The 20,755-nt window shown below is 45.5% G+C and overlaps 1 protein-coding gene across 2 annotated transcripts; it reads right to left on the bottom strand.

Moving 5' to 3' along the window:
• Positions 1–8,546: 8,546 nt before the first annotated feature.
• On the bottom strand, positions 8,547–20,348 carry G6PC3 (glucose-6-phosphatase catalytic subunit 3). 2 transcript variants are annotated; one of them, XM_048518366.1, is made up of 7 exons: positions 20,312–20,348; positions 17,065–17,290; positions 15,809–15,915; positions 13,095–13,185; positions 12,803–12,921; positions 10,787–10,928; positions 8,547–9,324 (listed from the first exon to the last, which is right to left on the bottom strand). In XM_048518366.1, the coding sequence occupies exons 2-7, from the start codon at positions 17,277–17,279 to the stop codon at positions 8,958–8,960; spliced, it is 1,041 nt and encodes a 346-aa protein (XP_048374323.1). In that variant the 5' UTR covers positions 17,280–17,290; positions 20,312–20,348; the 3' UTR covers positions 8,547–8,957. The 2 variants fall into 2 exon arrangements, with proteins under 2 accessions (XP_048374323.1, XP_048374322.1); XM_048518365.1 differs by lacking the exon at positions 20,312–20,348 and adding an exon at positions 20,130–20,301.
• Positions 20,349–20,755: the final 407 nt, after the last annotated feature.

Genomic DNA, 20,755 nt, shown 5'->3' with positions numbered 1-20,755 from the left:
ATTGGAACAGCCCGTCTATGAGATGCCTCGTTGCTAGATGCACAGTATTGTGGTGAATCGGGTGGGTCAGTCAATTTTAAAATCTTTCGATTGCAGGGGTACACTCCCATGTAATCAAACAGTCTATTTTTTAAAACAAAATGAACGATTTGACATGCATAAAATCTGCAGTCGATGGGCGCCATCTTAAAAAGGGGCGTTTCCTCCCTTCTCTCTCATACACAGCAGGAATGCCTCTTCTAATATGGTATTGCCATGATCCCTGCAAGCATCATTTCCAAGTACCTTCTTGTTTTGCTCACAGGCAGATCTAAACAACTGGCTTTAATCCCTGAATCTCTTCGTTCAGGTGACAACAGGCCCTGACTCGACCGTGTGGCTCAGGTCGCTTCAGAGATGAGGCTGTAGATGTTCTGTCGCAGGCGGGTAGATATCGCAGGATAGGACCGTGCATCTTAAAATACGAATCAGGGGGGCGAACCAAAGGTGTTTCTGGGAACCTTTCACCATTTATGAACTTCATGTCTGTTGGTGCTGTTGTTGTTTTTAATTCCATACACGCACGTGGCATTTTTCTTTGTTTGCATTTGTAGTGAGGAAAAATAAGCCATAGGAGGAGAAGGGAACGCTGAGGAACAAATCCTTGGCCAGAAGGGTTATTGGTGAAGCTGTCCCTGGCTTAAGACACCCACATTAGTTATGTCGTTGATAAAGCGACTGGCAGCCCTTTGCCGGCATCGTAAACACCCTTATTGTTAATTGGTGACAATGACATTTAGCCCTACGTGGGACGTGTGAGTGCTGCTTGCTACTCCTCCACGTCACCTCAGTTTGCAACTGGTGTGATCCAGAGAGAGAGAGGGATCCTCAGTCTTGCCATCCATTATGAACAACACTGTGAAGATGCGTCACGCATCCATCCGTATGCCATGAAGGGATGCCATGTCGAAGAGGGAGCAAGCTTGTTTTCTGCTGCCTCAGAGACTAGGACACGGAGGAATGGATTCAAGGGGCAGGAAAAGAGATTCCAACTAAACATTAGGAAGAACTTTCTGACCGTCAGGGCTGTTCGACAGTGGAATTCACTGCCTCGGAGAGTGGTATAGCCTCCTTCTTTGGAGGTTCTTAAAGAGAGGCTGGATAGCCATCTGTCAGGAGTGCTGTGATTGTGTGTTCCTGCATTGCAGGGGGTTGGACTTGATGGCCCTTGTGGTCTCTTCCAACTCTATGATCCTATGCTGAATCCCTAACTGTGCCCAGGAGATGGGCTAACATGACTGATGGATAAGCATGCCTTTAAAAATGGTGTCCCACTGAAAATGTAGATCTCAGCTCTCTGTTCTAACACCAGGGGAGTTTTTAACAGCTGCCTTGAACCACTCCAAAAAGCAAGTGTCGGTTTGCTCTCCGGGGCTTCCCATGTCTTGACTAGCATCTTAGAAGGCCCATTTTAAAGCAGGACTTGTCCTTTCTCATGTAGATCAAGGCCAGTTCCCCTTCCTGCATTTATCGCATGATGGATTTTTCAGTCATCTGCGGAGTGATCTCAGTCCACCTGGCTTCTTTCTCCACAATCTTCAGGCAGGATTATCCGCCTTTCAAAAAAGGTGCGAAGCATAAAATGGACATTTTTGTAACTTAGATGTTTGTTCGTTGCAAAATCCATTTTGAACAGAGCTGGGAAACTATTTGGGGGCAGTGCTGTCGCAGGCACTAGCCAATTAGTGCTGTGCACAGTTAGCTTCTACAGGGTCAAAAGTTGTTTCCCTGTGCTTCACCAAGACCACAAATTGTACATTGGTGTGCATTTCCATAATGGCTTAAACAATATATAGATGTACATGCTGTTTACAGTTCACCAACTGTACAAGAAGTAGATATGAGAGGAAAGTACAGTATTTGTGGTTTTGCACATTCCCTCAGTCTGTGCAAAGTGTGGTCTATGCATTCAGGGGAGTCTAAATGGCTTGCATATGTATAGTGTACCATAATGTACACCTGTGTCTCCTTTTCCATGATACCCACCTGCCCGAGTTATCACCAGCCTCACAGGCAGGTAAACTCCCTGCCAAAAAATGGGAAGGAACATGGTATCATTTCCTCTACCCCACCCACCAACTCAGAACAACTGCCCACCCCTGTTTTCCTCTAGTAAATATTTTTTATCTGTTTGCTGCTACGGGGAAGAGAGCTATGCTAGAGAGTATATTCAGGGTTTTTTTTAATGCCATATGGCAATGGCCCTAGAAATACTTTGTTAATTAAAGAAACTCCAGTTTCACTTTTTCAGCGACGGATCCACTCAAGCCACTATACAAAATTTACTCCTGGATAGAAACTGTCCATAACTAGGGAAGCTATTGGCCTTTAAATATTGTCTTTCTTCTTTTGCGAAGCTGCGCGCACTTCAGTCACATTTTCTTCACTTGCAGCTGGAGGGTTGGATTCCACATACAGTCACCGTAAATAATTTCTAATACCGATTCAGGCCCATTGAGAAACCACAGATTCCGACACAGAAAGATTTTGAGCTTGTACTTTCTTCCATATCCCATGGCAGCTATTTTATGATTGGCTCCCAGTCCTTACGGAAGCCATTTTGTAGTGGTACTCCCTCCGTTTCCTCAAAATTCCACCTGCAACCAAGGCGATCAAACAAATTGAGAGACTCGGCCCAGGCCCACCCAAGCGTCTAACTTCTTTGGAGAATTTTTGGTTTCTTTCAGACCTCAAATTATCCCACGCTTTCCTCCCTTTTTGCCGGGGCAGAAGTACGGAAGATGCCTTGGTGGGTTACGTTCAAGCAAGTCTCCAACAATGCATTTATTAATTCAACCACTTAATGGTAACAAAGCTTAAGAACCTTGACTTGACGCAAGTTGTTATGACCAAGATATACACAAGGCAGGAATTGGGAATAAGCTTAGCGTAGTATCAGTAAAAGTGATCCCATCTTGCCCACTCTGAGTAGTCCACCATATTCTAACTATTATTATGGGAGAGTGCCCCATATAAGCACAGGCAATCCACTTTAACACCCAAAAAGACTAATTCCCTTGTCCCAAGACAATGGTAATATTGTCCAAGCCAAAATACGATTAATGATTTGATGACGGACAAATGTGCACGTTGTTAAGCTTCGTTGTTTAAACAATTCAAAAAAGATTGCCCAAGCCAGAATATGGTTGATGATTGATGACTGACAAATGTCTAAATTGTTCTGATTTTTGTTTAAACAACCGAAAAAAGAGATTTCTTTGCATTGTAAAAATTGCAGTTACGTGTAAGTTCAAATTGTTTATTTTGGCGAGTGATTAGAGAAGCCTTTCTGTGTGTACATTACATTATAAAGATTTGAAAATTACCATCGTCTTGGGACAGGTGAATTAGCCTTTTGGGTGTTAAAGTGCTCTCTGAGAAGTGGCATTGAGCCCTAGTGGGAGGGTTAGGCCTGCTCACTCCTCCAGTCCTTGACATTGAGAGCATCGCTAAGAAGTTCTCAGCCTAACAGAGGGCTGGCACCTGTGGCTGCTAATGCCACAGCCTTCTGTTCAGTCACTTACCTGGCCAAGCAAGCACCGATAGCTTATAAGAACAGCCATCACCAACCAAAAGGAGACAGAAGTTCGGTGAAGTTCAGGAGATATTCCTAGCAGGTAGGCAAGAGAGAAACAGTGATAAATTAGTAGTAATTGCTACCACCATTCTTTCTGCCCTCTCTACCACACCTAGGAAAGGGGGCTTGCTGGGCACCACGTGGCCAGGAAATCACCCCCCCCCCCCATCATTTGCAACCCCCTCCACCATAGTTGAATACATAGTTGAATAGCAGCTTGGTCCAGACATTCCTTGAAACCATGGTTTAATTTAACTTTCAGTTAATGTGAGTGTCTGGTCATGGGTTATGACCAGAGGTGGGATCCAACCAGTTCTCACCACTTCTCTAGAAGTGGTTACTAATTTTTTCTGAGTGCCGAGAAGGGGTTACTAAAGCAACCTCCCTGCCCAATAGGGACTGGAGACGTGTGTGTGCGGCGGTGCCACTGTTTGAATCCCACTACCATCGGAACCTGTTATTAAAATGTTTGGATCCCACCACTGGTTATGACCTACAGTTGGTTAGCACAGTTAAGTCTTAATTATGGTTTTACACGATATACACGTGTGAATATTCTGGTTTGATCCTGGTGCGTTGCTAGTGCTGCCAAGCAGAGTGAGATAACCAGCCAAATCTCTGCAGAAGGAAGGTAGCAAAAGCAATTCACCAGCATTTGAGTGACCCTCTAGAACTGGAGTCCCCAACACGGGAAGGGGGGGCACTTTGGAAGCCCTGGAGCCTGCTGACCCCTTTCCTAGTGCGCATCAAGAGAACCAGCATGCTGTAGTGGTTAGGGACAGGTGGAGAATTGGCTTGATTCCCCAGTCCCCCACGTGAGCGGCAGACTCTTATCTGGTGAACGGCGAACCAGATTTGTTTCTCCACTCCTACATTCCTGCTGGGTGACCTTGGGCTAGTCCCAGTTCTCTCAGAACTTCACAGGTTGTCAGTTGTGGGGAGAGGAGGGAAAGGAGTTTGTCAGCCTCCTTGAGTCTCCTTGCTAGAGAGAAAGGTGGGGTAGAAATCCCAATTCTTTTTTAATAAGTGGACAGAGCTTTTGGCCCAAAGGGCCTTTGATTGGCCATGGGAGATCTGATTGGCTGTGCAGATTTTTTTAAAAAAAATTGCTTTGTCAGTCGCTGCCACCACAATGCAAGGATCTTCACTGCATCACGAAAAGTCAGCTTGCTTATGCAATAAAATATTCTTTTACACACCACGTTCGTCTCAGAGGCATCTTGTTAAACAGACCTCCTGCCTGAAATGTTGAAGTGACTCTTAGAGTGGTGCAAAACTTCACTCTTAAGACATTTGCTGCTCCCGTGGCAGCAGTTTTGTGGGTAGCTCTACCCTCCTGGCTGGCATTGCCCACAATCCCATGTCAAAATTTCAAAGACGCCAGCAAGTTCTAACAGGCGGAGGGGCGCTCTCATCCAGAAACTGGATCCTTTCCCGAACTTGCCTCAGTTAAAATAAAGCATGGTTTCTGTCTGAACCAAGTCAGTGAGAATTTCTGCTGCTTCACAACATGGTACCAGCGTAGGTAAAATTTGGAGAGGAGAGGTATTTTCGGGAGACTTGTGAGCATTTTTAATGTTTGTCTGCACAGAGCACAGGTGTCAAACTCGCAGCCCTCCAGATGTTATGAACTACAGTTCCCATCATTCCCTGCCAGCATGATGCTGACTGGGGATGATGGGAACTGTAGTCCATAACATCTGGAGGGCCGCGAGTTTGACACCTATGGACAGAGTATGAGGAGAGGTGGTTCTCGGGAATACTCAAACTCTTCCTGCCTGTCCACATCCCCATAGGACGGGCATGCATTCACCCCATATGGCAGTTCTTTCTCACACATCCAGTGTTGGAAAATCCTACTCAGGCTTCGCTTTGAGGCTTTCCTAAGGCAGAATGTTCCCTCTGTGACTGAACAGCCAACACCCAAGCATTTGGGAGGAAACAGTAACTCCTAGGGCACAGGTGTCAAACTCGTGGCCCTCCAGATGTTACTTGTGGCCCTGCCAGCATGATGGGAACTGTAGTCCATAACATCTGGAGGGCCGCGAGTTTGACACCTGTGCCTTAGGGATTTTGGGGCAGGTTGGCAGATGCAGGCTTTTCCTTCTGTACTTGCCGGGTTTTGCAGTTCTAGCACACAGTTGGCATTCGTTGGATCAGGCTAACAACTCAAAATAATTTCCTTCCCTCTTACAAAGGTATCGGTCAAGGCTGTAAAAATTAGCACCTCTCTTTCTGCAGTCACAAAAATCCCTTCTGTAAAACGTGAGATAGAGCAAACGGTTGCAAATAGGAAGGGACAGTTGTCTGTTGTTAGTTGTTCCATCTCATTTTTTTGGAGGGGGGAGGGAAGTAAAATTATTTCCCCACCAGCCATGTTTTCCTTCTTGATTATTTCTCATTTCAGAATTAACCGGGGGGTGGGGCGGGGGTAGAGGCTGAGCAAAAGTGGAAGGTTCTTTGAAAAGCCATTAGCCCTTAGGACAATTTCACGGAACAGTTGTCTGTCGCGGCTGTGTTTTGTGGGTACCCGGTTATCCCGGGATTCGCCAGTATTAAGTTGTGCGTGGGGGCATTCTTCATGTCGATTCCCCCCCCCCCACCAACCAACCTCCGTGTGATGGTGAAAGATGCCCCCGCAAGTGGAAATATCTGTATATTTTTTCCCCTTTTCTGCGTTTCTTCCTGCTTTCTGTCTCTCTATTCTCTCACACACACACACTGTTTATCTAGCTCTGGAAACGATTTTCAGTTGAGTATTTTGTAATATGTTCCAATGTTTGTCCTTGTGTAAATAAAATTGTTTCTGGCAATACTCTGTGGTAGAATCTCTATGTGTGGTGCCTTCTGGCTTTCTTTGTATATGTGTGAGTCTTGTCTCTGCTTCCCCCAACTCATTGGGGAGGGCGGATATGTGTGTGGCGTGTCTTGTTGTTTTAAGGTCTTGGTTTACATTAGCCCTAACCCAGCCCTCATTGTGTCATGGCTGTAGGTATTTGCAGGACTCAAGAAAAGAATGTAACAAGGATTGGGAAAGCATTTGCAAAACTGTGAGACAAAATGGCTTTGCAGGGCAGGTGGGCCAAGGCCCTTTCTGCGCATGCAGAATAATGCACTTTCAATCCACTTTCAAGCTGGATTGTACTGTGCAGAATAGCAAAATCCACTTTCAAACAATTGTGAAAGTGGATTGAATGTGCATTATTCTGCATGTGCAGAATGGGCTGGGGAGTGGAATAGCTTCCAACTATATAGTTCTCTTTTACAAAATTGCGCGTCCATGTGTGAACAGAGGGAGGGTCGTTGGTTGTTTCCCCTGATGTGATCATGAGCTTCCTCAAAACCTTTTTGCGACCTAGCACTAGAGCAGGGGTAGGGAACCTGCGGCTCGAGAGCCACATGCGGCTCTTCTGCCCTTGCACTGTGGCTCCACGAGCTGAGCCGCCAGCCCCATCCCCATCCTTGGGCCAGCCCCATCCATGCGCTTCTCAGAATGAGCGGAGTAAACGGTAAACCCCCTCCCCCCCATATATATAGTGTTATCTTTATTTTAAATGTCAAAAATTATTTGTGGCTCCAAGTGTTTTCTTTTCCCGTGGAAAACAGGTCCAAATGGCTCTTTGAGTGTTAAAGGTTCCCTACCCCTGCACTAGAGGGAATTAATGGTAGAAAAACCACGTTTGGAACACTGGGAGAATTCTCACTTGGTGGGAGGTCATCTTCTCTGAGAAAGGAAATCTGGATCGGGGTGCCTCATGAGCTACGAATAGCTTGGCTGGTGCTGCAGGGTATTTCTCGCAGCCTTTAGATGGCTCAAGAAAAAAAAGGCAGATCTGCTCCAGTTTGGTTTTTCAAAAAGCGGTTATTTCAAGGGGATTTTTTTTTCTATGCTGTTTAGGTGACGGCTTCCTTTCTGGCTGTTTTTCCTAGTCCATGCTCTGTTTCTAGGGCAGAACAAGACTTGATAACATGCCAGTGGAGGGAAGGGGGGAAGGAGCTGTGGATATTTGTCATTATTCTGAAGTCGTTCTCTTCAAAGGACAATTGGGCAACCCTGATCGAGACCCTAAGCCGCTTGGAAAGCCTCTCGGCTTTTATTTCCACAACGCCTCTGGCGAGAGTGCAGGGAAGGCGAAAAGCTTGAGCCAGGCAGACAGCGAGAAACGTCACGAACACAAGTTTGGATTTCACAGTTTATTGCAACACAAATATGTAGGTTTTGGTTTTTTTCAAAAAAAATATTGGGCAAAGAACGGGGAGGAGCGTAGCAAACTCCAGGACGGCGAAATTCAGTCGCTTTGTGTCCAATGGGCTGGCTTGCCCTTTCCCTCCAATACCACCTCCGTCCGTGATTCTGCCGTCCAGGCCACTATGTTTCTAGATACACTTTTAAAGAAAACGGTCGCTGCTCGACAAGAAAAAACACAAACCTTGTTCAAAAGCAGCGACGTTTCTTGACATATGTGCACGGAGTACATGGGTGAGCTCATGAAGGGAGGAAAATGGGTGCCTAAAATGAATGGGGAGGAGGGGCGGCCTGAAAGACCACACAGTGATGACCGAGGATCAGGGACCCGTGCAGAAGAAACTGAAGGTAACATATGCATCTGTGTCTACTAACACTAGAGACTCGTACCAAAGCTGGGAATGTGGGTTACCTGAGCAGGAAGCATTGTGCTTTTTTCTATTGGAGTGAGAACAGGATAAAATCCCGCACCTTCATTCTTATAACATCCCACCTGACCTTATTCAGCCAAATGTTCAACTAATGCAGGGGTAGGGAACCTGCGGCTCTCCAGATGTTCAGGAACTACAATTCCCATCAGCCCCTGCCAGCATGGCCAATTGGCCATGCTGACCGGGGCTGATGGGAATTGTAGTTCCTGAACATCTGGAGAGCCGCAGGTTCCCTACCCCTGAACTAATGCGTTCTTTGACTAAGATTATCCCACTGCCTGGCCAAGCAAAGAGTTTCTCGGGCTCCTTCCTCTCTCTCCTGTCTTAACATCTAACCTCAACTTTTTTGGTTGCGCTCTGGGACCTGAATACAAAGAGTAGTTCCCGTGTATGTATGATGGGTGCGCAGCAATATTTTAGCTTGCCAGAGGTGGGGACAGGAAGGATTCGAAGCAAAAGAAGCCGGAGACCTGGAGAGGACTGTTTCAGACTAACAGAAGAAATGGTCTCGGCCCAAGTGGAATGGTTCTTTCAAGGGAACCGTTTCTGGTTGACACAGCAATCTTCGTCTGTGGGAAAAACCCTTCCCATCGCAAGATGAGAAACAAGCTGAGGCCTACTAGGTTTGCCTCCTACGTTCTTTGAGGAACAAGGAGCCCACCTCCTAGCTACTCTTGGTACGCGATGACGTCTTCTTAGATGCTACAGCATGGACTAGACTGGGAAGCAGCGCTCCTACCACCCAAGGAAATGTGGCATACTTGACAAAGGTGAACCCGTACCAGAAAACTTCAGTCTCTGGTTGTGCTGTGTCGCTCAGGAACTTCAGGACCAAAGCGGCCAAGCAGGCACACAAGACTCGCTGAGGCCGGCTGAGCTTCTCCCGTTTGTGCTGGGTGTAGGAGGAGGAATGGAGAGCCAGCCCGAGGCCAAGAGCTGTAGCTACATCGCGACTCAGCGATGCAAAGGGCCGCGTGTCTATGCGGATCCACTCGGGATTGGCGCACCACTTGGTAGCAAGGCTGATGGACCTGGAGGGAGCAGAGTAGAGACAGATAACGTGTGTGAGGTCATTAAAACCATTGCTAGAGGGTTGCATTTAAACCAGGCAGATTCTGCTTTATATCTACACTTGGCTACAAAACTTAGTGTGATCTTGGGCCAACCAGACACTCTCCTTTTCCGCCTAATTTACCTCACAGGGTTGCTAAGACAATAAAGGTAGGAAAATCTCCCCACAACAGACACCTTTGTGAGGCAGGTGGGGCTGACAGAGTTCCCAAGAACTGTGACTAGCCCAAGGTCACCCAACAGGGATGTTAAAGAGCAGAAACACATCTGTTCACCAGATAAGCCTCCGCCACTCAGGTGGAGGAGTGGGGAATCAAACTCGGTTCTCCAGATTAGAATCCACCTGGTCTTAACCACTACACCACGCTGGCTCTCTGAGATACACTCTTGTGACGTCTGGTCAGCATTGCTATCTGACCAGCAGTTATTATGTGGATTAAACAAAAGTTTCTTCTCTCTGCCATACTCTGGGGACATTTCCACCTTGTCCCAGAAAAAAGATGCACGGTCAGTTGAGATAACAGCAGTTGAGACAATTGTATGCTTCTGCATTAGAATAGAGTCCCAAACAAATATGAGGACTATTATTCATTTTTATATGACGCCTTTCTCAAAACCATTGTTGTAGCATGTTCAACTGAACGCCAAAATGTATTTTCGTTTTCAAATTATTTTAAAACAGATGGGCTGGAGCAGGTCTCAGGTAGGTACTGGGACTCAGGTGAAATATTCTACGACCAAGAAGTTGAGCTGCGTGGCAGAGAACTATACAACCCTGTTAACATCTTTTTCTGAGATGGACTACAGTAAGCAAAGCAAAGCCTTTATTGGCATACATAGAACAACAGCAACAAAACACAACAAACATAAAAAATTTAAAAGGCAAAAAGGATAACCTCAGATAAATACATATTATTACTGGCTCTGAATTATTTCCATAACAAAGCTTGCAACCTCTTCACAAAAAACAGAATCAGAATTATTCAACAAGAGAAATAATCTAATCAAATCTGTTAACTCAGATTGAAAGAGAGGGTGTAGATTGACATATTTAGATCTAATTTTAGCAAATTTAGTGCAATGTAATAGCTGGTGAGCCAATGTTTCAACTACCCTAGAATTACAGCTACACAACCTTTTAAATTTTTCCAGGTTATTAAACCTGCCATGTAGTAAGGCAGATGGCATAACATTGAATCTAGCAATTGTGAAGGCTCTCCTTGAGCAGGGGTTAGTTAGAAAATATAAGTAGTGGGCCATGCGACCCTGCTCAAATGGAATTAAATATGGACTATAGTCCTGGTTATGTCAGGCCCTGTTTAAAAGTACAGCTGGGATAAATTGTGATTAAGGATTAATTAAAGTCTTTCTTGTATGACATACCCCCCACCCCCCACCCACGGCCCTGTTGGCAGAACTCACCAGTTAAGATCTACACCAAGAGCTATCAAGGTCCAATAGGTCGTCAAGACACCTAATAGAAGGGATAGCGAAGCCCACAGATAGAAGCTAAGTTCTCTCTCTATTGGGATCCGGGATTCCAGCAGCCAGCCAAGAGAGATTCCTGGAAAGGGGAAAAGACAGCAGATGAAGAGAAAAATCAGAGGCAGCCAGCTCCTTCCAGCAAGTTTTTATCACTTGTCACCCAAGAAGAAGAGTTTGGATTTATACCCCGCTTTTTGTAACCGTGAGGAGTCTCAAAGCGGCTTACAAACTCCCTCCCTTCCAGAGCCAGAGTGGTGTAGTGGTTAAGCGCAGGTTCTCTGCAATCTGGAGAACCGGGTTTGATTCCCTGGTTCTGCCACTTGAGAACCAGATTAGCTTGTGAATTCCATCACACTAGTCACAGTTCTTTGGAGCTCTCTCAGCCCCACCAACCTCACAGGGTGTTTGTTGTGAGGAGGGAAGGGAATGGAGATTGTAAACCCCTTTGAGTCTCCTTATAGGAGAGAGAGGGGGGATATAAATCCAACTTTTCTTCTTCTCTTCCCTCAATAGACACCTTGTGAGGTAGTTGGGGCTGAGAAATTCTGAAGAAAATTGTGACTAGCCCAAGGTCACACACCAGGCACACCAGGTAACAAACCTGGTTCACCAGATTAGAATCGACCATTCATTTGGAGGAGAAGGGAAACAAATCCAATTCTCCAGACTAGAGTCCACTACTCCCAACCACGACATCGTGCTGAACATCACAAATGTGGAAAGCAGGGCGCAAAGGAGACTGATGCCTGCAACCCAGTTCAGCCACAACTGTGCGTTCCAGTCACAACAAGCCATTGCGTAGGCATGTTTAATTACAACACTGTATCCCGGTAGTTCTAACTCCTGCCTCTGAATGGGTGGGGGTGGGAGAGCACTGAGTCACCGTGACTCATAATCATGAATGGACCTCTCCTCCCTGAAGGTGTTGAATCCCCTTTTAAAGCCAACTTGGTGAATGGTCCTCACAATATCCTGTGGATGTGATTTCAACAAGTTAAATACTCTTTCGGAGATGAAATAGTTCCTTACAGTTCCTTGCAGCACTGGGACCCCATCAGTTTGCTAGTGGACTCGGCCCAAGTGGACAGGTAAGAAATCTACCAAAGTTTGGGGGTACTCCCGCATCAAAGTGTCAGTTCTCCGGCTAGAACACACCACTGTAAAATGCCCCAGGGCCTAACTGCATGTTTCTTTTCTTCAGAGGCATCCCTGGGTTCGGCAGAGAAGTGCATCCTGACATTCTGTACTTCCCAGGTTTACGGGGGCCTCATTTTTCTTGGAAGCACGGCCTGCAGAAAGAGCAAGCTTAGGCCTTCTTCCCTGGGCCAATTTCCTGACGTGAAACAAAACCGCCTGTGTTTGGTTGAGCTACATTGAGAGTCAGTGTGGTATAGTGGTTAAGAGCAGGTGGATTCTAATCTGGAGAACCGGGTTTGATTCCTCACTCCTCCACCTGAGTGGCAGAGGCTTATCTGGTGAACCAGATATGTTTCTGTACTCCTACATTCCTGCTAGGGAACCTTGGGCTAGTCACAGTTCTCTCAGTACACTCTCTGCCCCACCAACTTCACAAGGTGTCGGGGGAGAAGAAGGGAAAGGAGTTTGTAAGCCTCCTTAAGTCTCCTTACAGGAGAGAAAAATGGGGTATAAATCCAAATTCTTCTTCTTCCACATTCTACATTTCCACATGTCACAGATACAACCCCCCTCAGGGCCACGTCAGGTTGCAAAAACGTTAGGGAGGCATTAGGCCCTCTGTGCATGATGATCCAGATCAAAACTGTGACTGCAGACACCTGTGAAGCATGTAATTTCAAACCACACCTCCTCCACCAAACCCAGGAATGTCCCCAGGGAAACTGCAGCGAGACTGCCAGAGGTGCGTAAGAAAAGGACTTTCTGCAAAGAATGATAAGTTATTAAAAATGGCCACAACGGCAACAGGACACTCACCTGCCAGGATGCCACCAAGTACCTGGTGGGGAAAGTGAGCCAGGATGAAGATCCGTGAAAGCCCCACAGCCAGCAGGAATAGGAGGTAAACAGTGAAGGGCAGGGCCTTCATCATCTGGCTGCAAAGCAGGATTGGGTTAGTCAAGAGGGGATAGGAGCTTCCTCTGCTCAGAGAAATAGGGGAAATACTATGAAAAAGATTTTAAAACCCATCAGTTAAATACAAATTACTGTAAAACCAGAGGAGGGAAGGATATCTGGGAATTGGAGTCTACAGGGTTGAAGGTGATACCTCTTGGAGTGCTGATATGACCATGCAGACAACATAGTTACAATCGGCCAGAGCGCTGCCCCGGTGATCATACAGTGGCCGGAAGGACTGCCTGCAAAACAAGAGACATGAATTTCTCTTCGATCCTTTTGGAGACGATCCTTCTATCTTCTCGTATTACAGAAGAAAAAGCTTGACAGAATGGTGTGTGATTAGACAGAGAGGCAGGGCTTCACTCATCGCACGCATGCACACTATTTTCAGGTTAAAAAAAAATAGACACACCCCAGCCCTCATTTGCTCCTACTTCTTAAGGGACATAGAGAATAAATACATTTAGTTTTTGGCCTTCAGAACCATTCACAACTCAACCGCCTGACACTGCAACAGGACCAAGTAAACACAGGAGAGACATCAAGAAGAAGAAGAAGAAGAAGAAGAAGAAGAAAAAGAAGAAGAAGCAGCAGCAGCAGCAGCTGCTGTGACTAGCCCAAGGTCACCCAGCTGGCGTGTGTGGGAGTGTACAGGCTAATCTGAATTCCCCAGATAAGCCTCCACAGCTCAGGCGGCAGAGCTGGGAATCAAACCCGGTTCCTCCAGATTAGATACATGAGCTCTTAACCTCCTACGCCACTGCTGCTCCTATCTTAAAAAAGACAGCCTCCTCAAAACATAAAAAAGACAGCCTTTTGACTTTGAAGCCACTGGCAGTGCTCATCAAAATGACAAGGAATAACATTTGTTTTCATCATAAACAATCACAGATCACATTTCCTCATAGAGGTGGCATTTAATCTGCAGGCCAAAATTTCATCTTGTCAGAAGAGCTGGCGACTGGGCTTTTTTCAAATCACAAGGAGATACATTTTTCCCCCAGACAGGATATAATTCTAAATTTCTTTAAGGGCAGCTGAAGTGACTTTCCCGAGCCTTCCTTTGCTGAAGTTTGTTTTTTTCACTTGGTGACATATCTTTCAGAAACGTACTATTTCTTGACCCAGCATAAATAAAAGAAGAGTCTGGTGTTCCTTGGGATGAGTTCGCTTAAATCCTAATTCATAGTAACATCCTAAATACTATTTTATACATACATACATACACACACACACACATACACACACACACACATATACACACACATACATATATATACACACATACACACACACACACATATATACACACACACACACATACATATTGGGAGAGAGCATAATAATAATAACACACACATACACACACACACACATATACACACACATACATATATATACACACATACACACACACACACATATATACACACACACATACATATGTATATATATACACACACACATACATACATATGTATATATATATGTGTGTGTGTATATATATGTGTGTGTGTGTGTGTGTATATATGTGTGTGTATATATATATATATATATGTATATGTATATATATATATATGTATATGTATGTATGTATTTAAAATTAAAAAGCAAACCAAATAAAAACAAAGGTGTAAAAAGCAATACACTGAATACAATACTGCTATTGCAGGGGTCTGCAACCTGTGGCTCTCCAGATGTTCAGGGCCATGCTGGCGGGGGCTGATGGGATCTGTAGTACATGAACATCTGCAGATCCCTGTGCTATTGGTATCAGATTACACAAGCTTGAATTTAACTACTCATTCTACCAAAATGCTCAGGTTTGCCAGTACTAAAACCTTGGAGTAGCCATATAGAGACAATATTTTAGTCACAAATCCCAGCCAGGTAAGGGAGAGACTTGAAGATCGCATGTGTGTCAAGAGAAATGGTAACTTCTGTATCAATCAACCTGACAGTGTAATCATCAGTGTTCGGCCATGTCATACATTTAAAGCGCTACCCTGTTTCCTGATATGTCATCCAAGGGCTGACAAGTAGCATGGGGGAGTTTCATAACAAATGCTTCACAGACTTCACTATTCTTCTGCTGTTCCCAAGCTAAGATGAAAAGCTTGAGATTCCACCTTTGAATGTCAGATTCAACTACTCTCAACATGTCAGATGGAAGGGGGGGGCATCTTGCTCCTCTTTGAGAATCATCTTTTGGATAAAGTTCTAGATTGAATTATACTGGTCCAGGGATCAGTGGTCCAGTTTCCTATACAGCCAGCCGATAACCATCTAGCACAAGGGTCTCCTTGCATGTTTTCCAACAACTACATCAGGACCAGTAAAGGGTCGGACTGAACATATTGATTCCTCTCTCGCCTACTGCTACGTTATTTACGCTGAGGTGAAGACGTTATTACTCGCCTGTCTTCATTATGTAAGTGTATACTAGGAAGCTAGATCTGTTGTTTTATCACTCCTGGCTTGTCCTTTCCCTACGTTTGAACCTGAATCTATTCTTTAATCTTTTCAGTAAAATCTCTTGCTTTTACCAGTGTGGTCTAATGAGTATGTGAGAGTCCAAACTCACAACCAGTCAAACGATCAGAAAAAAAGATTTATTCCAGTGTCCCAGGCTTGTTTCATTTCCTTTAAATTTTAACCCCAGAGAACTCCACAAGCTATCTGGTCCCAAGAAAGGCACTGGAGGTCAGATTTTTAAAATGGTTTATGGCAGAGTTCTCTGGCCGGGTCTCCCCAAAAGAACAGCAATTCTTAAACAATAAAGGACCTAGAGCGGCCCTCCCACCCTCAAACCACAAATCGCCCCTCAACAGAAGTTTTAGAGCCAATTGTCGAGTTACCCACCTGGTCCCGTCTCACAGGATGCGGGGAATTGGTGGAGAGAGACATCCTTGTTACTGGAATATCCAGATTCGAACACCCACCAGAAAGGCCGCTCACCAAACAAGAACCTTTGTGAAAGTGAAAAGGAGACAAAAGGCACAGAGATACCAAGATGGGAATGATACGCCTGTCTAGGATCGAAAGAGCAGCGTGAACGATATGAAATTTGCAGCCGTGAGGTGGGCAGCAGGTCATCTTGGAGGCTGATCTTTCTCTAGTCAGATAGTCATACCGGTAGTCTGCTCTTCTCCCCAACAAGGAAGCAACGTAGCTTACAACATTGCTCTCCCCGTTTCCTCACAGCAGCAAACCTGAGTGGCAAGTTCGGCTAAGACAGGGGTAGGGAACCTTTAACACTCAAAGAGCCATTTGGACCCGTTTTCCACGGGAAAAGAAAACACTTGGAGCCGCAAATAATTTTTGACATTTAAAATAAAGATAACACTGTATATATATTGGGTTTTTTTACCTTTTACTCCACTCATTCTGAGAAGCGCATGTATGCGTCCGCCCTGCTGCTTGCAGGGCGGGCAAGGATGAGGCCAGCAGCTCGGCCTCGCCGGCCGCTGGGAAAGCGCCCACCCCGCTCCAACGGGGCAGGTGAGAGGGGAAGCCCGCGGTGCGGCCCAGCCGGCTGCGGGCAGTTGGTGCGCCCACCCTGCTGCCTGCAGGGCGGGCAAGGATGGGGCCAGCGGCTTGGCTCGTGGAGCCGCAGTGCAAGGGCAGAAGAGCCGCATGCGGCTCTCGAGCCACAGGTTCCCTACCCCTGGCCTAAGAGAAGTGACTGGTCCACAGTCACCCAGCGTGCTTCCGTGGCAGACCAGAGACTATTGGGCCCCTTCCGCACATGCAGAATCATGCACTTTCAATCCACTTTCAATGCGCTTTGCAGCTGGGTTTTACTGTGCGGAACAGCAAAATCCACTTTCAAACAATTGTGAAAGTGAATTGAAAGTGCATTATTCTGCATGTGCGGAACGGGCCACTGCCAGAGCTGCTTCACCACGCTGGCCGATCCCCCACCTCACGGGACCTTCGAGCTAAAGCACTTGTGAGCCACAGATAGTAAACGCCTCAAAGAGGGTACATCAAGCTGCTAACTTCCCTGCTCATCCACATAGCTGCCCATTGTTACAGCAGCCGTATTAACGGTTAACACATATTCCTAAAACCCATTCTTGGAACACTGCTTTGTGACCTTTGCTCACTCTCCTTACCATTTAGAGACTAAATTGAGCGATTCAGAGATTAAGCCCAGCCAGAGCACTTTTACCCCAACCTTCTGGTCCAAGAAATAAGCCGTTGGGAAATAGACGAGGAAGACACATTTCGGATCACCCAAGAAGGTCACCCAAAGCCAGAAATCCTCCAAGCAGGGCACCCTCTGCAGGGTCTCTGCAAACCAGATTCCACTGCTATAGAAAGCATCCATAATAGCTGGGGCTGAAAAACAAAGACAGAGATGTTAAGATATTTTTCACCCAAGCGCACAAACGGTGGTTTCACATGGAAAATTTCAAGTGGTTTTTACTCAGTATTGATGTCCTGGCTTCTCCCAATGAACCTTGGGAATTAGGACGGCTTCCAAGGGGTTTCGGCAGCCTAGATAAACTGTGACTTTGGCATCCCCCCTGCCATCATAGAATCATAGTTGGAAGAGACCCCAAGGGCCATCAAGTCCAACCTCCTGCAAAGCAGGAACACACAATCAAAGCACTCTTGACAGATGGCCATCCAGCCTCTCTTAAAAAACCTCCAAAGGAGGAGACCCCACCACACTCCGAGGTGGTGCATTCCACTGTCGAGCAGCCCTTGCTGTCAGGGAGTTTTTCCTGATGTTTAGATGGAATCTCTTTTCCTTCACCTTGAACCCATGACTCCTGGTCCTAGTCTCTGGGGCAGCAGAGGAGGAGAAGAAGGAGAAGAAGGAGAAGAAGGAGAAGAAGGAGAAGAAGAAGAAGAGGAAGAAGAAGAAGAAGAAGAAAAAGAGGAGGAGGGGGAGGGGGAGGAGGAGGAGTTTGGATTTATATCCCCCTTTCTCTCCTGCAGGAGACTCAAAGGGGCTTACAATCTCCTTTCCCTTCCCCCCCTCACAGCAAGCTTGCTCCCTCACCAACATGACATCCCTTCAAATACCTAAACATGGCTATCATGTCACCTCTTCATCTTCTCTTCACCAAACTAAACATCCCCAGCTCCCTAAGTCTCTCCTCGTAGTGCATGGATTCCAGACCTTTCACCATTTTGGTTGCTCTCCTCTGGACCCATCCCAGCTTGCCAATATCCTTCTTGAACTGCACACAATGTTCCAGGTGAGGTCTAACCAGCTACAGACATAACAACATAACCAAGAACAGCACAGTGTCTGGCCACAACAGCAATTACTGGGGATCATATTTGAGTTATACATAAAAGGGGAAACAAACTATCACACATATTTCATTTAAACGAATGGGCTCAGAACTGGAGGAACACTCTTTAGGATTGCCTGGATAGTCATTTAATCTTCTCATTTACATTTTTTTCCCTCTCTGCCTTCATGAATCTCTATATCTTTAGGTCCGCAACATTCATATGGCTGTTTTTAAAGACCAAATAACACATCTAGGGAGCAAGTCACAGAATCCCAGCATCACCCATGGTTTATTTCTCATCATCAAACATCCAATAAAAGGCAAAAGAAACACAAATCACTACGCAGAGTCTATGAATGCTTATAAATAGATGTGTATGTATTGAATAGTGTGCAATTATAATTTTGCTTATAGGTTTTTTCAGCCCTATAGCATGAATCTGCTTGTACTGAGTATGGTAGAACACATATGTATTGTCTTTGCAGTTTTGTATTAGAGATTTCACACTATTCAATACACGCGTATCTATTTATAAACACTGTGGTTCTTTTATAGCCACTGTATGGTGATTTGGGTTTCTTTTGCCCTTTATTGTTTGTTTGGTGCTTCACTATACTTCTTGTAGTTTGACGTTAACCCCCATCAAAGCCAGTCCTGAGGCCATTTTAATGGATAATAATAATAATCACATTATCTCACTTCTGGATAATAATAATCACATTATCTCACAGAAGACTGCAGATATCTTTTCACACATTTGCTCAATTATTCTGAGCTCATTTTGTCTGCACACCCAAAATACAGCAATCACTTCTTCCACATGTACCACTTCGGCATTGGTGTTCCTTGCCTGATTTATCAGATCACGGGGCCTCTATTTCAGACCAGGGAAGACAAACTGAAAAACAACAACAACCCTTAACTCATTGTGGTGCCCCAAAGCTTGGGTGCAGGAGTGTTTCACCATACAACTTAAGTGTAAACTACAAGCAGTACTTTCAAGCAGGCACACAGCCCCTGGTCAGCACTTCCTACTTCTGCTTTGAACCCCCTGAGAGATCAGTAAGGAATGCAAGTTCCTTTCAGTCTGCTTTCACGTGTTTCAAATGCTCCATACACACTACTTTATTCTCCGCACAACAACCCTATAAGGTAGGTCATAAGAACATAAGAACAAGCCAGCTGGATCAGACCAAAGTCCATCTAGTCCAGCTCTCTGCTACTCGCAGTGGCCCACCAGGTGCCCCTGGGAGCTCACATGTAGGATGTGAACGCAATGGCCTTCTGCGGCTGTTGCTCCCGATCACCTGGTCTGTTAAGGCATTTGCAATCTCAGATCAAAGAGGATCAAGATTGGTAGCCATAAATTGACTTCTCCTCCATAAATCTGTCCAAGCCCCTTTTAAAGCTATCCAGGTTAGTGGCCATCACCACCTCCTGTGGCAGCATATTCCAAACACCAATCACATGATTAGTCCTACTTCTTCCCCCCAGCATTTTCAATGAATGTCCCCTGGTTCTAGTATTGTGAGAAAGAGAGAAAAATGTCTCTCTGTCAACAGAGGTCATTCCTATTCCTACGACTAAGAGGTTTGCTCTGCCAGCGTTAGAGAAATTCAAACCTGAAACTTCCAGCTGAGCCTCTTTCGGCTAGAGCGCAGCCCTCTGCCAGTTAGTAGGACTTCCCAAAGAGGTTCCTTGGAAACGGTGATTTGGTGGTAATGAAAATGCAATAACAATTGGAAGTGGTATAAATCTTAATAAGTATTGCATTGCAGCAATGCAATGGTAGCAAAAGGAATAAAAATGACAAAGGGTGCTCCCAGAGATGTGACGACGCTCGGGCAGATTTATGGAATTGCAGCTATGCCCAAATCCTATGCGCGCTGACCCCGGGAGTAAGTCCCATTCCTCGCAGCAAAACTTACTTCCTCGTTACAATGTATTCGCCAACGAGGTGACTTTATTGCTATCGACCCTTCCTGACTACTCTTCTTCTTTTTTTTCCCGCTTAAAATAACTTTTCCAAGCGTTTTCCTCTTTCTCTTTGCGCCCCCGTTTAAAACTCTCACTCCTCATCGCCCCCTCCATTCATTCGACGCCCCGCTACCTGCAATCAGCCGCTTCGCCACGACACTGACTCTGGAAACTACATTTCCCAGAAGCCTCCGAGACTAGGGGGACGAACCGCCAAATGATCTGTCTACCGGGTGGATGAAAGGGCATTTTTGTGAACTATCGTTGCGAACTCCTGAGTCAGCCGACCTTTTTTGTCCCCTCTTGCGGATGTTTTCTGCAGCGTTTCTACGCTACATCGCATCGCATGCAGACAGTAATCTATCTGTGCAGTCGGCATATCTTCAGTTTGCTTGAAAATTGCTAAGCCGGCAGCGAGCAAGATAATGCAATGAAAAACAGTAACGTGAAAAAAAACAAGAAACAGTAAAACGAAAAAAAAAGAAAGAAAAATGGAAATGCAATAAAATGGAAAATAAATGAAAAATAAAAAATAAAAAAATAATCCTAAACAAAACAAATTAAAAATAAAAGTAAA

Source organism: Sphaerodactylus townsendi, linkage group LG15 (assembly GCF_021028975.2).
Source record: "Sphaerodactylus townsendi isolate TG3544 linkage group LG15, MPM_Stown_v2.3, whole genome shotgun sequence".
Lineage (NCBI taxonomy): Eukaryota > Metazoa > Chordata > Lepidosauria > Squamata > Sphaerodactylidae > Sphaerodactylus > Sphaerodactylus townsendi.
Note: the sequence above shows the minus strand (reverse complement) of the source record. Positions and strands in the feature narration are given on the sequence as shown.

Bases quoted from the DNA above. Each gene is read 5' to 3' on its own strand.
- G6PC3 (XM_048518366.1), bottom strand. From the start codon at position 17,279: ATGGATGCTTTCTATAGCAGTGGAATCTGGTTTGCAGAGACCCTGCAG. The intron at 15,916-17,064 runs GTAAGGAGAGTG...ACTTTCACAAAG, and splicing joins CTCAATTTAGTCTCTAAATG to GTTCTTGTTTGGTGAGCGGC. The intron at 12,922-13,094 runs GTATCACCTTCA...CCTGCTTTGCAG, and splicing joins TCATATCAGCACTCCAAGAG to CCAGATGATGAAGGCCCTGC.